The following is a 14,050-nucleotide window of genomic DNA, read 5'->3' as shown; positions in this document are numbered from 1 at the left end:
ATGCTATGCTAAAAATTCCCTCCCCCCGGCAATTCCCCCTTACAGGGGACTGAACACATGCAGCATAAATTTAATTTAGAACTGAGGCTGCTTTTCTCAGTGTATTATTTATATAAATACAGTCCTTCCCAATGGGCTTCACCACATTTAATCAATCTTTATTATACACACACGGATATCTTATGCATCTTGTCTTACATATATATATATATGTATATATTATATGACTTATATGTACATTTTTACAACCCTTCAAAATGCACTGCATTTATATACAAATACAGCTCACCAAGGGGATTCATACGGTAATTTAAAGGAAGTTCTTCATAAAGCAAGGCAGTTTCACATCCCAAAGATGTTGAAGAAGTAAATGATAGCAATATGCCCTATTCGGTCGTAAACATCATACGAGTCCAGTGCCCCACCTGTCTGGAACTCCTGTAAGCATCAATTGGAGTTTTCAGTGGGGGGGGGGAGAAGCCTGGTAAGAGACTACCAGCTGATGCACATTTAATAAGCAAAGGGGGATATGCAGGCAATTGTATAGTGCTTTAGTAAAAATATTCTGGGGGTGTTTTTTTTCTTATTTGGGGTGTGGGGGGCTTGGAATTCCAATTCATTGTCTTTTGTTTATCTATTCCAAGTGCAGTGTTGCTCCCAAGAGGACAGAAATGTTGGAAGCACTCTTCCCTGGAAGAACAAATGGCTTCTTCCCTAGAGACACATTTAAATCCTGAGGACAAAAGTAATGAGAGGTTTTGCGTTCACCACCTTCATTTAAAAGCCCTGCAAGAGGCCCCAACAAGCTTGGTTTTAGATCTCGGTGAGAGTGAGCTTGTAAGATCCAGCCGCCTCTTCAATCTGTAACTGGAAAGTATCCTCGTTGGAATAGTGCTTCACAATGTTATCGTCCATATTCACCAAGATGCTAAGGAAATAAGAGAGTATTAAAAATGGGACGCTTTAAAGCCTAGTGGAAACACACCCAGTGGGGCAGCACAAAGCTAGACGAACCCACGGGCATCATCATCATCATCTTCTAGGTCAACCTAACAAAATACTGAACACTTCTGTGATGAACAAAACAGGACCCAAGTCTCACGGGGAAAGTTACATTAGGTCTCAAGGTTCCCTTTGTTCTCTTGCCAACTGATGGAGGGAGTATTGGGGAAATTTATGGATTTTATTTTATTTTTTCAAATAGGGGCTGCTTTCTAGCAAACCAGAGAGCAGATTGAGACCAGTTAGAGCAGGGTTTCCCAAACTTGGCTCTCCAGCTGTTTTTGGACTACAACTCCCATCATCCCTAGCCAACAGAACAAGTGGTCAGTGGTCAGGGATGATGGGAGTTGTAGTCCAACACACACACACACACACAGAGAGAGAGAGAGAGAGAGAGAGAGAGAGCTAGAGTTTGGGAAACCCTGAGTTATAATAATAAAAAATAAAATAATTTTTTTTATTTATACCCTGCCCTTCCCGGTTTAAAAACCGGGCTCAGGGCGGCTAACAGCAAATATAAAACATTGATTAAAATGCGACTTAAAAACAGTTAGAGGTTCAGCCTGCCAGACAAAGGTTCAGCCTGCCAGACAAAATCTGGCAAACACTAACATACTCAAAGTGCTTGTTGCCATGATACCCTTAGGTCCTTGCTACCTAATGAGGAAAGCTACCTACAATTTCAAATTTGCAGTTACTTGTTTATCAAAAGAAACAGTTTAAGGACCAAACATGTGATAAGAACAGAGGCAAGTTTACGGCAGCACGGCCGGTTCCGCCGCACTGGGTGCTGAGCCTAGGGAGCGCCGCAGGGTGTCACAACCACAACATAAAACAGGGGGTTCACAGTACTTATCTAATTGGGAACCATTGTCCCAGAGATACCACTTCATCTTGCTGAGAGATTATTTCTGGGTATTCTGAGAACATGCAACGAGTACAAGAAAGGGATGTGTTGTTGCTGCCTTGAGAACTAAGTGGTGATTTCTTTTCCCTTAGCAAAACTATTTATTAGTGAAGAGTAAAGACTTAGCACACAACCCAGGGTTGTTCTCGTTCTCTCTCTCCCTCTCTCTCCCTCTCTCTCTCTCTCTCTCCAGCATCTGAGGAATCTTGCAGTGAGGGTAGGTTCACTTGGATTAGCTCAGTTTTGCATTCTAATTCTGTGTGGCAGCTGTACTCTCAGAGCTCAGTATCTTGGGGAAACAGTATTGCTCCTGTTCAAAACAGGTTCAGTGTGGGGAGAAGGCAGATCTGTGTACAGAGAGTTTGAAAAGCAACGTGTAAGACGCCATATATTGCCTGCAAAGCTGCAGAGGGATACTATTTTCAACATACTCACCCTTTTTTACATTTCTTGAAGACTTTCCCAATTTTATCCAAAGGGACATCGTATTTGTCAGATATCTAAACAAAGCAAAAAGCAAAACAATCGCAAAAATGAAGTAATAAGACATGAAAGAGTCCTCAGAAATTGCATTTAGAGTTTGCACTAATATTCAAGCTATGTTCTAACTGTACAGGACTGAAACCATGGTTTGAACTTCCAAACACACAGCGGTGAAACCAAGATGCAGAGCAGATTGCCTTCTCTCACAGTCTATCCTGTCAGATTTATAAGTTCATTCTATGGCAGAGCATAGCCATATGTAACTATAGCTTGGTCAACTATGGCTGGCTCACTTGCTGTACATTCAGTGATCAGAGATTATGGGATGTGCAGTCCAACAATAATCTGGAGGTCCACAGGTTGAGCATTCCTACCCTACAAAAACCAAAAATTGGTCAAATATTTTAATTATTGGCAATAATGAACACCTTTTGCTTTCATAGTATCCAAACCTTCTATTCAAGATAGTAAGCTTTACAAAAGAGCACAAGAGTTCATAGTGGTTTTTAAGCAAGAGATTCCTACTGTGTGCAGGCTCGTGAGAGAACAGTATGACCTCAGTCAGTATATGTCAGAGACTCCACCTGACTCTCCACAAACATCTGAAATAGTTGTAAAAACATATGTACACCTTCCATCCAGCTCAACAGCCTGTTCTCACAGAGGCCAACTAGATGCCTATAGGAAGCCAGAAGTGGACTCTCTCCACTTCTGCTCCACAGCTACTGGTATTCAGAGGTGTGTAACTTCTGATGGTAGCCATTGATATCCCCACCCACCATAAATTTGCCTAAACCTCTTTCCAAGTCATCCAAGTTGGTGGCCATCAATGCAGTGAGCTCCGTGTTTTAATTACGTGCTGTGTTCTAAGCAAACCAAAAATCGAGCAAGCAAGAAAGACACTGGTGTTATTCTGGGGGAATGCCATAAAAGGAGAGTAGAATGCTCTAGCCATCCTGTCCACAGACCCCCTCAGAAAGTCAGAGCCACAAAGAAGACTGAGCAGCTTGTGGAAGATCATTCTACAGTCTCACCCAACCGAGTGCTCAACGGTAACAGGAGAACATACCTGAAGACCCTGGGAACTGGAGAAAGGATCCCCCCCCAATATACAAGGCCATGAAAGGCACAACACAGCAGTTCACAAAAGAAGAGCCTGCTGGATCATGTCAATGGCCCATCTAGTCCAGCATTCTGTTCTCAGTGGCCAAACAGATGCTCATGGGAAACCAGCAGGCAAGATTCAAGCACAAGACCACTCTTCCCCTCCTGTGGTTTCCAGAAGCATTGCTGCCACCAAACTGTGGAGGCAGAGCATAGCCATTGTGGCTAATAGCCATCAACAGCCCTGGTTAGATGATTATTTCTGGGTTTGTTCTAACCTCAGCACCAAATGCTAATGTTCATTCGATGGCAGGGTATTTTGTAGCAGCATCTCCGTACTTTTGTTTGGTTTCCAATTGAGGGGAGCTTATGTTGCAGCCATCGAGTTATGTCAATCACTTCCCACCACCCACCCCACACACTTTCTCCTTAACAGCCAAGTTTACACAAGGCACAAGTTTAGGGGCACCTCTTGCATGCAAGACATTTCAAGCTGCTGTGAAGGAATCTCAGATCAGAGGGTGGAATCTGAAACCCAAGGGCAAAAGCTTCTGTGCCTTCCCAAAGGCTTGGTTCAACTCCATAATCCTAGCTGGAGGAATACATAAGGCAGACAAGCAAAGGCAAACAGCCTAAGTCAGGGTGGGCAGAGGGTAGGCCTCTGGGTGGATCAGCAAGAGTTTCTGATTCCCATCTTCTTCTTCTTTTAAAAAAGGAAAAATATAGGAAAACCAGGAGTAGGGTTTTCTGTATGAGCTGTGAGGTCAGTTCTGGTTAAAAATAAATTCCCAGGCTGAGCATGTGTTGAGATATTCCAGTTATAGTCTATATATATAGTCTAGCTCTCTGCTCTGAGAAAAACGTAGTTGCAAACCTGAATTCAGGGGATGTAGTAACGGGGGTGATCAGGGTTACTGGATAGCAGAGATGTTGTTATGGGGTGGGCCCAGGGAGACCAAGGCCCATTTTTGTGTGTGATGGGCCACAAAATGCAGTATCAATGAGAAGCACACACACAGAGCCTCCCACCAATGTAATTTTACTAGGAGACCTACATTTGCAAATTAGCATCTGCAGGTTTTGTGCAAATTTATGTCATGGAATCTGAAGCTTTGAAGCAACACCCTAGCAATTGTTTTGGCGCTAGATTCCTTTTGGGAAATTGACTGGGGGTGAAATGAAGAAGAAGAAGAAGAAGAAGAAGAAGAAGAAGAAGAAGAAGAAGAAGAAGAGAAGAAGAGTTTGGATTTGATATCCCGCTTTATCACTACCCGAAGGAGTCTCAAAGCGGCTAACAATCTCCTTTCCCCTCCTCCCCCACAACAGACACCCTGTGAGGTGGGTGGGGCTGAGAGACTTCAGAGACGTGTGACTAGCCCAAGGTCACCCAGCAGCTGCATGTGGAGGAGCGGAGACGCGAACCCAGTTCTCCAGATTACGAGTCTACCGCTCTTAACCACTACACCACTCCACTGAGCTGCAGTGGAACCGATATAAAAATTAAGAGACCCAGGGTGTTGATTTTTCAAAATGTTTCAATATTAATTGTATTCAGCCTTGGGCTAGAATGAATCCATGAATGATTCCTGTGTGCCTGCATTTTGTGACTCATGCCTCCCTCCTATGCTGCGTTCCACCACTCCTATCTGACCCTGAAAGTGGCACAGATGGCAGGATGTTTTCCTGCGTCTGCTGTGAGTTGGCACTGGCATCTCCTTGAGAGGTTGCAGGGAGAGATATGGGAAAGGAATGTCAGCAACCCTTACTGAAGGTCTGGTTGCCTAGACAACTGCCCGATAAGTTAAAAGCTGAGGCCACAGGTTTTGGAAGACCCCCGAGGAGGTTGATACCAGTGTGGAGTCATGTATCTTTATATCCTTTTACCTGTAACCTTTCTTGATGTATGTAGAAGAACCGTTGATGATTTATGACTACTATGTACAGTATGTGTGTCTGGGCAGTCTTTTCTAACTGGTTCCGGTTGGCAAGACTGTCTGACTGCAATAGTAAATAAACTGGGTCCCTAACTGTATCTGCTGGGGCTTCCTGTAATTTTCTTGGTTCCGTGTTTTATTTAAAAGCTGTTCCCTCACTGCGGTAACGAATTTGGTGTAGAAGCCAAATTCTTACCACAGAACTGAGGACTCGTCCACAAAACTATTGTATTTTTAATATTTTGTTGGGAGCTGCCCAGAGTGGCTGGGGCAGCCCAGTCGGATGGGTGGCATAATAATAATAATAATAATAATAATAATAATAATAATAATAATAGTTATTTTACATGTTCCACACCTAGAAAGCACAGGTCTTAGTGCTTTTCTGCTCTACACCTCTACTTGCAACACAAATAGGATTACCCTGTGAAAATAAGACTTCAGATGTGGCTGTTTTCAGCCCACATTCTCAAAATATATTATAGGCTTGATAGTTTCTTGGTTAAGCTTTGCAATGAAGTAGATTTTTTTATATACCTATGAGTGTGAAGAAGCATACACAAAGAATATCTTCATCCATTATGCAGCATGGGGTGGGAAGAGAGAAAGAGAGGGAGACAGACAAAGCATTTTTAAAGAACCTGGTACACTGGGAAGACCTGAGCAAGAAAGGTCATTCACATGAGATCAACACTACTCTCTGCCTCATTACAGGAGATTACATGCTAATTTTGGCAATAGGAAAAAAAGTCAAATTGTAGGAACTTGCAGTTAAAGAGGTCAGCCACACAGGGCCCTCTCAAGCACGTCGGGCGCCCTGACGCCGTGGTGCGGAGATCGCTCCGGCACCCCCGCCCCGCTCCGTTTTTTGCCACGGCTGGTGGGCGGGCGCAGCAGGCAGCACGGTTTCTGCACGGCTCCGCTGCATGGCGCCCCCCTACCGGGCCAGCGCCCTGGCGCCCCACATCACCCAGACTGCTCCTAGAGCTGGCCCTGTAGCCACAAAACAAGGATCATTTTCAGTGCCAACAGAAAACTAAGGCACATGCTGTTCTCCAGAGGATGATGGGGTGGACTGCATGATCTAATCCTGATTTAATAAGTCAGGATATGCATCAATGCCATGCACTCACATGCAGTCATTTACACAAGTGGGGAAACAAACCAGGAAGTCACAGTTCACCAAGGGTCTCATGTTGCGTGCAAACCTGGAGCTACCGGTATGATGAATGGCTTCAAAACAAGCCAGGATGTGAGAGCCTTTGGAAGGACCAAAGAAGTTTTGTGTGAGGGCGTGAAGATCATGCATATCCTGGCATATTTAAGTAAGGATTTGATGGCACAAACTGGGCTTATCTATGGGTTTCCTGAGAGCTAGACTGGTGTCTGGTTCCTGGAGCTCCCATTGTCATCCTGGGCAATAGCTTTACTGGCCCTTTGCCTAGCTCCACCCCTCTGTGCTATGATTGGTGGCTGTCCTTTCTGTTCTCTACGGTACTTCCCCTTCCTATTAGCAAAGTACATGAGATGCATGCAAAGAGGACACACAAGTAACCAAAGCTCTTGCCTTCTCAGTTCATAAAACATACCAGTGGAAAATCTAATGTTAATGTTACGCTGTGTTCTTTCTTTTTCATCCAAAGGGTCATTTTGGCAGTGAAATTGGTTTTAACATTCCCCCCTCTCTCTTCCATCAAAGAAAATATTTGCACAGGTCCAACAGGGTCCAGAGTTGGTGCAGTGATTCAAGCACAGCTGCAATTTTAGGCTTAGGGAGAACAATTCACTAAGCATTTCTATGGCTGAAACCAATAGGACAACCACACCAATTAGCAAGGTTATATCCCTGAAGTACAGAAAGCTGGGCATCATGTTTATCCAGCTTTTACTAAAATTTGGTGCTACAGAAGCTTGCAAACTTACAGCTTCCATTAGACCCTTCAGAGATGGACACTTGAGCATAAGTGCATCAAAGACTTCTTCCGATTCCTTTCGAACATACAGCAACACTAGAACAACAACAACAAAGCCAATGAGGATTTTTAAAAAAATCAGATAGAAAACAAACATTAGGTATTTACTAGTCAAACAATAAGTGAGATGCTATAATGTGGCACATAAGTATTTTAGGCCAGAACAATCAAAAGCAGTACTTTAAATCCATTCTCTGAAACCAGGTAGACGCTTGAGAGTGTGGGCCTGCCTAGGAGGAAACAGGACTGGAGAAAATTCTGCACTTACATAACTCCTCATAATGGACACTCCAGGGACTTGTCACAATAAATGCTTTCATTGAGAGCAATCCATCCCGCACCTTGAGAATGAGGTGGTTCTTCTAATCTTAGAATTCCAAAAGTCAAACTAGGGTGACATTCGGCTGGACGTTGACTGGACTGCTATGATGTCACAGAATGTCCACATATATTCTAAATTACGTGAACAAAGTTAAACTGGGCCCATCAACTCAGTGCACTAACAGCAGGTCTCCCAAAATGTACTGATTCACGAGAAATCAGTCGCACTCGGAATTCTTTGGGAAGAGGGGATTGATTGTTAAATCACTCAGGAAGCTGTAGCTCTGTCTCCTAACAACTCTCAGAACCCTTAACATACCTGTGGTTCCCAGGATTTCTTGAGAAAACCCAAGACTGTTAAAGTGATACAATACTGCTTTAGATATATAGTGCATATGGGACCTTTGTTGAAGGAGTTGCTTTCAGCGATTACGGTAAAGTTTGCTTTTGGGAAAAGATGTGAATTCAAGCAACTAACCTCCCTCACCCTAACATTCTAGGAATAGCACAATGACTTGGGCCAGGGTCAAGTGTACCTAGACTGGGTGAGGGACTCTGTTATTCAGCAAGCTGGATTTGTGATGTTCTGGTGGCATGAGAGACTGATCAATCATGAAATTCTGTTTGCTAGGTATTTTTGTCCCATCTGTGAAGACCTTGCGCCTTCAAATCAAGATATTGAAGACCATTTCACATTGCAACAGGGAGCCTCAAGTGCTTGCGATGTGTCACCGCTGAGGAAAGCTGTGCTGAGGCTCAAGATCACACAAAGCAAGGAAACTGAGCACAGTATATTGGCTGCCCTTAATTCACCCCTCTGAATGAACTCTATCCAAGTTCTATTTGCTATAGGCGATAATAGTACCACACCTACAGTTTCAGTTTATATTATATTAAGATACCGGTTGATAGGGGTGAATTTAGGGCAGCACTGCCAGTCTGAATGACTTCCGTGAATTGAAGAGCTAAAATGGAAGGCTGAAGTGGATTAAAACTGTAATATGCACAGCTTCCTTTTGGATCCAGCCCACGGGCCAGATTCAATTTCCTGCTCCTGTAATACGTCAAGGGGACCTGGCTCACGCGCTGGCAAAATTAGCTAACACAAGCCTGCCTTTTAGAATCCATACTGGACTATTACAAAGTACAACCCAAACAGTGCTTTCTTTTCCTCCTGGTTAGTAGCATTATTTACCTCTCTTTGGTTCTTCTATTCGAGACAGCTTAACCGGGGTGGCAGCAAAATCATCTTCATTGATATAAGGCCCCCTCTTCATGGCAGAGCTACAAGGAAACCAGCCAGGCCATCAGATCACTCAATCCAAAAGCTTGCAAGACCACTTGCCCCAAACTGCACCTATCAGCTGGCTTCACTGGTGACATCAGCCGATGGGCAAAAGGACAGTGTTTAATCATGCAATGTCTGCGCAGTCCTGTTCCCAGCAGGGAACAAGAAAGAGGAATTTTAATTCCTGTTCATCTGCAAAACAGGTATTAAAAGTCCTCTGCAAAAGTGCTCTTTGGAGCAGCTCGTGTGCAAGCTTTTGCAAAGACATCTCCTCCACTTGAAAGGGAATATGGGGGCTCTCTCTTAAAGAAGAAGAGGAGGAGGAGGAGGAGGAGGAGGAGGAGGAGGAGGAGGAGGAGGAGGAGGAGTTTGGACTTGATATCCCACCTTTCACTCCCCTTAAGGAGTCTCAAAACAGCTAACAATCTCCTTTCCCTTCCTCCCCCACAACAAACACTCTGTGAGATGAGTGAGGCTGAGAGACTTCAGGGAAGTGTTACTAGCCCAAGGTCACCCAGCAGCTGCATGTGGAGTAGCAGGAAAGCGAACCTGGTTAACCAGATTACGGGTTCACCGCTCTTAACGATTACACCACACTGGCTCCCAGGCTTTTGCAAGGCTTCCCCCTTTAAGTCCCCACTGTCAGAGGCTTAAGTGTAGAGAGACTTGCAAAGGGCAAGGGATTTTGACAGGTGGGCGTCCCCGCTACCCTGCCAATCCAGCGATCTTGTCAAGTGGTGGACCCACCCACCTGTCACATTTGGCCCACGAGGCAGATCCTGATAAGGATTTGGCCCATGGAGGCAAAAAGGTTCCCCACCCCTGCTTTAAAGGTAAAGGGACCCCTGACCATTAGGTTCAGCCGTGACCGACTCTGGGGTTGCAGCGCTCATCTCGCGTTATTGGCCGAGGGAGCCGCCGTACAGCTTCCAGGTCATGTGGCCAGCATGACTAAGCTGCTTCTGGCAAACCAGAGCAGCACACGGAAATGGTGTTTACCTTCCCGCTGTAGCGGTACCTATTTATCTACTTGCACTTTGATGTGCTTTCGAACTGCTAGGTTGGCAGGAGCTGGGACTGAGCAATGGGAGCTCACCCCGTCACGGGGATTCGAATTGCTGACCTTCTGATCGGCAAGCTCTAGGCTCTGTGGTTTAACCCGCAGTGCCACCCGCACCCCTGCTTTAGATGTTGTTTAATTCCCATCCATCCCAGCAGACATTGGCCAATGATCAGGGGTGATGGGTTTGTAACTCAGTAACACCTAGAGGCCCATGAGTTCCCCATCCCTGAGTTAACTAGAACAAAACAGTGTGTTCCTCATTCAAAAATATTTAGCAGCTCTGGAGTATGGAAGTGGTAACAAATCTTACCCTTCGCCCTCCAGTTCTTCAGATGCAACAGGAAAGACCTAGAAAGGGTACCGGGGGGGGGGGGAGTCCAGTTATTTTTACATGTTCTGGAGAAAACCTAATAGCCAATCAGTACAATTGCATTGCATGTACCCAGCAACCTTGACAACTGGTAGAAAAGTGCTTTGGAAACCATTCAGAACTAGGCATTGTCTGCTACTGCTTTGCTTTCTTCCTTTATCCATCATCAACCTATATATCTCCCATCTCACTGTTCGCCTAAGCTTGGAGAGGCTCCTGCCCACTGCTCCCTTCCTCACCTTTTCTCTGTTTTCCAAATCCCCCAAACCCAGTCCTTTCAAAGTGCTTGCTGGATGCATACCACCTTGGCTTTTCAAGAATTCTCACCTACTCTTGCTCTCCTGTTCACCCCCATATACTTGCTACTCAACCCTCTTTCACTCCCCACCCCCTTTGTCTCCTCCTGCCACAAAGACTTTTTATGCTTTGAGAAATAACCTTTCATACTTCTTTACTATCACCCTCCCTCCCAGATATAAAGCAAAAGAGGAATCGTACATGAGCTCCCCGCTGAAGATTGGAATAGTGAACATCAGGTATGAAGAGAACCGGCTGAGTATCAAGGTCCATGAACGGCTTGAAGATAGTGATATCTGTACGCTTGTGGGACGGAAGCAGCGGCACTTTGACGTCAGAAACTGTTGGAAAGAAAAAGAAAATAATAATAATACATTTCTCTCTCTCTCTCACACACACACACACGCGCACACACACACACACACACACACAGAGAGAACCTCCTTTAGCATCTTCTTTCTGAAGAAGAGCCTGTTTTACGACTTCTTGCCAAGTAGAACAAAGTAGAATGGAGATCCTGGGAGTGGATTTGAGACTCTTCCCTATACTACCATTCTGCTGCAAAAATGGGCAGGCCTGTTATATTATGAGCTCAGAGACAAAGGGCCACAAGTGGGGAGAACCCTGCTGCACTCCTGTCTTGCTTGCAGGCTCCCCACAGACATCTGATTGGTCATGGTGAGAACATGATACTGGACCTACATGGGGCTTTGGTCTGATCCAGCAAGACTCTTTTTTCGTCCTTAACCTGCCCCATGGAACGCCCATCTCTATCTGGGCAGCCCTGCCCTTGACTCCATTTATTAGGGCTTGTCCATATTTGAGTGTTTGTTAGCTGCAAATCCACTTTGTCTCCATTCAAAGTAGACTGGAACAGTCTGTATCCAGGAGCAACTTTGGTCTTTCCCATTCATACCAGGAGGTGATCCCTTTTGTGTTCGTCCCTGCCTTCTACGCCGTGGATTCTGTCAATTAAGTACCAGCAGGGCCTGTGGTGCAGATAGCTGTGCACAGACCTTGTTTTTCTAAAAGAATTCCCCGCCCAAGTAGTATGCAAAAGCACACAGTTTATATCTGCTTGTGCAATTTTCTGGTTTTGTGCAAATCCAAGGGATCAAAAAGGAAAAAAATCCATTCAGGAGAGCCCTGGAAATAGCTACTAGTACAGCTGGGGTGTGTGTGTGAAAGCACTGAGGAAGTGCTGAACATGGAAAGGGCTGACTGAGCCCAAAAACATCACAAAAACAAATCGGCTGTGATCCAGAGTGGAGTGATTGGATTCAAACAGAAATCAACCACTGCTCTCTGCATTGCTCCGATTCTCTCTCCAGCTTTCTGCTCTACTTCTAGGTCACTGCTCCAAACTCTCTTCTCTAAACTCTGGCTTTATCTCTTGAGATGTGGGGACCCTGCACTCATATGCCATCGTGCACTGAGCCGCTTAATCCCCCTCATCACCCAGGCTATCACCTCACCAGGAAGCTTGTCTAGCTATTCCAGAAATTTGAAGCCTTGATTAAACTCTAACACTTACTGGATCCAGGGATTAGAGAGGTCTGGCACCCAGTTTAACACCCCCAAATTTATAACATCAAGTTTTGGATGCCCCAAGGAACAATCAGATATTCCACCAAGATACCATTTCAAAAAATGAATGTATTCAAATGCATCTATCTCTACTTTCGCCTCAGAAAATGCTGTTAATAATAGTTATAGTTTGTGAGGTGACCCTACGGTACATTCATGCCTTGGTGTAATTACATGAAAGTTGGATTTTCTTGCTTGACGGCCTCTTCTTAAGCTGAACACGCCTATCTTAGCAAGGGCTAAATAAAGGTTCAATTCCACCAACACCATTATTGTCTGCCCCACATCAGCACACCTCCCCTTTAAGAAAAACAATACAAACCCCTATGCTTTATACCATTGCTTGCATTTCAAATTTAGATTTAGTTGAAATTTTCCTCTAAATTAAATGGCACTTTAATGTTTTCTACTTACAGGCATTCAGCTGGGAGCTGGGGTCAGTACACTTGCCTTTTCTTTTGCTTTGTTTTCGTTCCTCATCCCTGATCTTCCTCTCTGCCCCCTGTCAGATAGAAAGAAGAAAGGATATTTACAGAGGCTTGGCTTCCTCCCCATTGAGGTCAGCATCCCTGGTCCCTCCCAAATCAGGCATTGTGGAAGTCAGTCACGCTTGGAACTTCTTCCTCTTCTAGAAATCACTGACCTTGAAACCAAACCCATACACAGTTCAAATCATCAAAGAGATAGTAAGTCTAACTCTTTGAAGATTGAGTGTTATGGTGATAGTTATTACATGTAATCTTCACGACTGTTTTAAAGGGTGGTAGGCAAGAAAATTGTTGCTGCATCTCTCAGCCAGTATAACTGGTGTCTCTGTTTTACAATCAATAAAGATAATTTTTCTTATGTCAGAGCAAGGGTTGAAGTATTATGGACAATACATAAGAAATGTAGATTGCAACCAAGTATGAATTATCAATTATTGCACCTGCCTTCAGCGGGCGGGGTTCAAGCCAGAAAATAGTTGTAAGCATTGTTTATGTCCCTTGCCATTGCGATATACACAGAACAAAGTAAAATTTGATTATATAAAACACAGTTTAGGGTCCTGAATCAGCAGTCAAATAGTGGACCTTATTATGTGCCCTATTAAATTTTTATTGATCAATACCTAAAGCAGAGCAGACTTATTTTATTGTTTTAAAATATTGCTTTCAAAGCTTTCAGATGTCACATTTGCTCAAGTTTCCTCTAAAGACAAATGATCCCATAACAATACCAAGGTGGATGCGGTCAAACACATGTTATTTAACTGCAGTTCTAATCAGGGGGTTAGAAAGCATATAATCTATCCCCTCCTGAGACTGTTTCCAAGTCAATCTTTAGAGACCTTCTTGGGGATTTTTCTTGAGGCGGCTAATATTGTTATTACTGAGCAGGTGCCAATTTTGTTAAGGTTTCTGTTAGACTTGTTGTGGTTGCTAGTTCTTCGTTTGTCATCCTTTAAAATAAATTTTATCGAGGCTGTGCTCTACTACTGCAGAGCTTTCCAAACTTTTCATGTTGGTGACACACTTTTTAGACATGCATCATTTTGCAACACAGCAATTCAGTTTTCCTAGCAAACCAGAAGTTAAACTAGCTCCTTTCCAGACCTGGGAGGAGTGAAGGGAGCGTTCGCACAACACACACCTTCACACTGCAGCCGACACACAGTTTGGAAAGCTCTGTTCTACTGTATAGTGGATATACTCTCTCTGCATTAGGGCTGGGTGATATAT

General features: G+C 44.2%; 1 protein-coding gene across 3 annotated transcripts in view; it reads right to left on the bottom strand.

Moving 5' to 3' along the window:
• Positions 1-508: 508 nt before the first annotated feature.
• Positions 509-14,050, bottom strand: part of GRHL1 (grainyhead like transcription factor 1) — a 57,751-nt gene continuing 44,209 nt past the window's right edge. For 2 of the 3 annotated variants that reach the window (XM_035109865.2, XM_060272479.1), the window contains exons 10-16: positions 12,744-12,831; positions 10,944-11,083; positions 10,386-10,423; positions 8,920-9,008; positions 7,354-7,439; positions 2,345-2,409; positions 509-928 (exon numbers count right to left, since the gene is read on the bottom strand). In XM_035109865.2, coding sequence (XP_034965756.2) covers positions 814-928; positions 2,345-2,409; positions 7,354-7,439; positions 8,920-9,008; positions 10,386-10,423; positions 10,944-11,083; positions 12,744-12,831 — 621 coding nt within the window. In that variant the 3' untranslated portion in view covers positions 509-813. The remainder of the gene's footprint in view (positions 929-2,344; positions 2,410-7,353; positions 7,440-8,919; positions 9,009-10,385; positions 10,424-10,943; positions 11,084-12,743; positions 12,832-14,050) is intronic. The other variant, XM_060272478.1, reaches the window with a different exon arrangement.

Source organism: Zootoca vivipara, chromosome 3 (assembly GCF_963506605.1).
Source record: "Zootoca vivipara chromosome 3, rZooViv1.1, whole genome shotgun sequence".
Classification (NCBI taxonomy): domain Eukaryota; kingdom Metazoa; phylum Chordata; class Lepidosauria; order Squamata; family Lacertidae; genus Zootoca; species Zootoca vivipara.
This window is presented reverse-complemented; position numbering and strand designations above follow the sequence as displayed.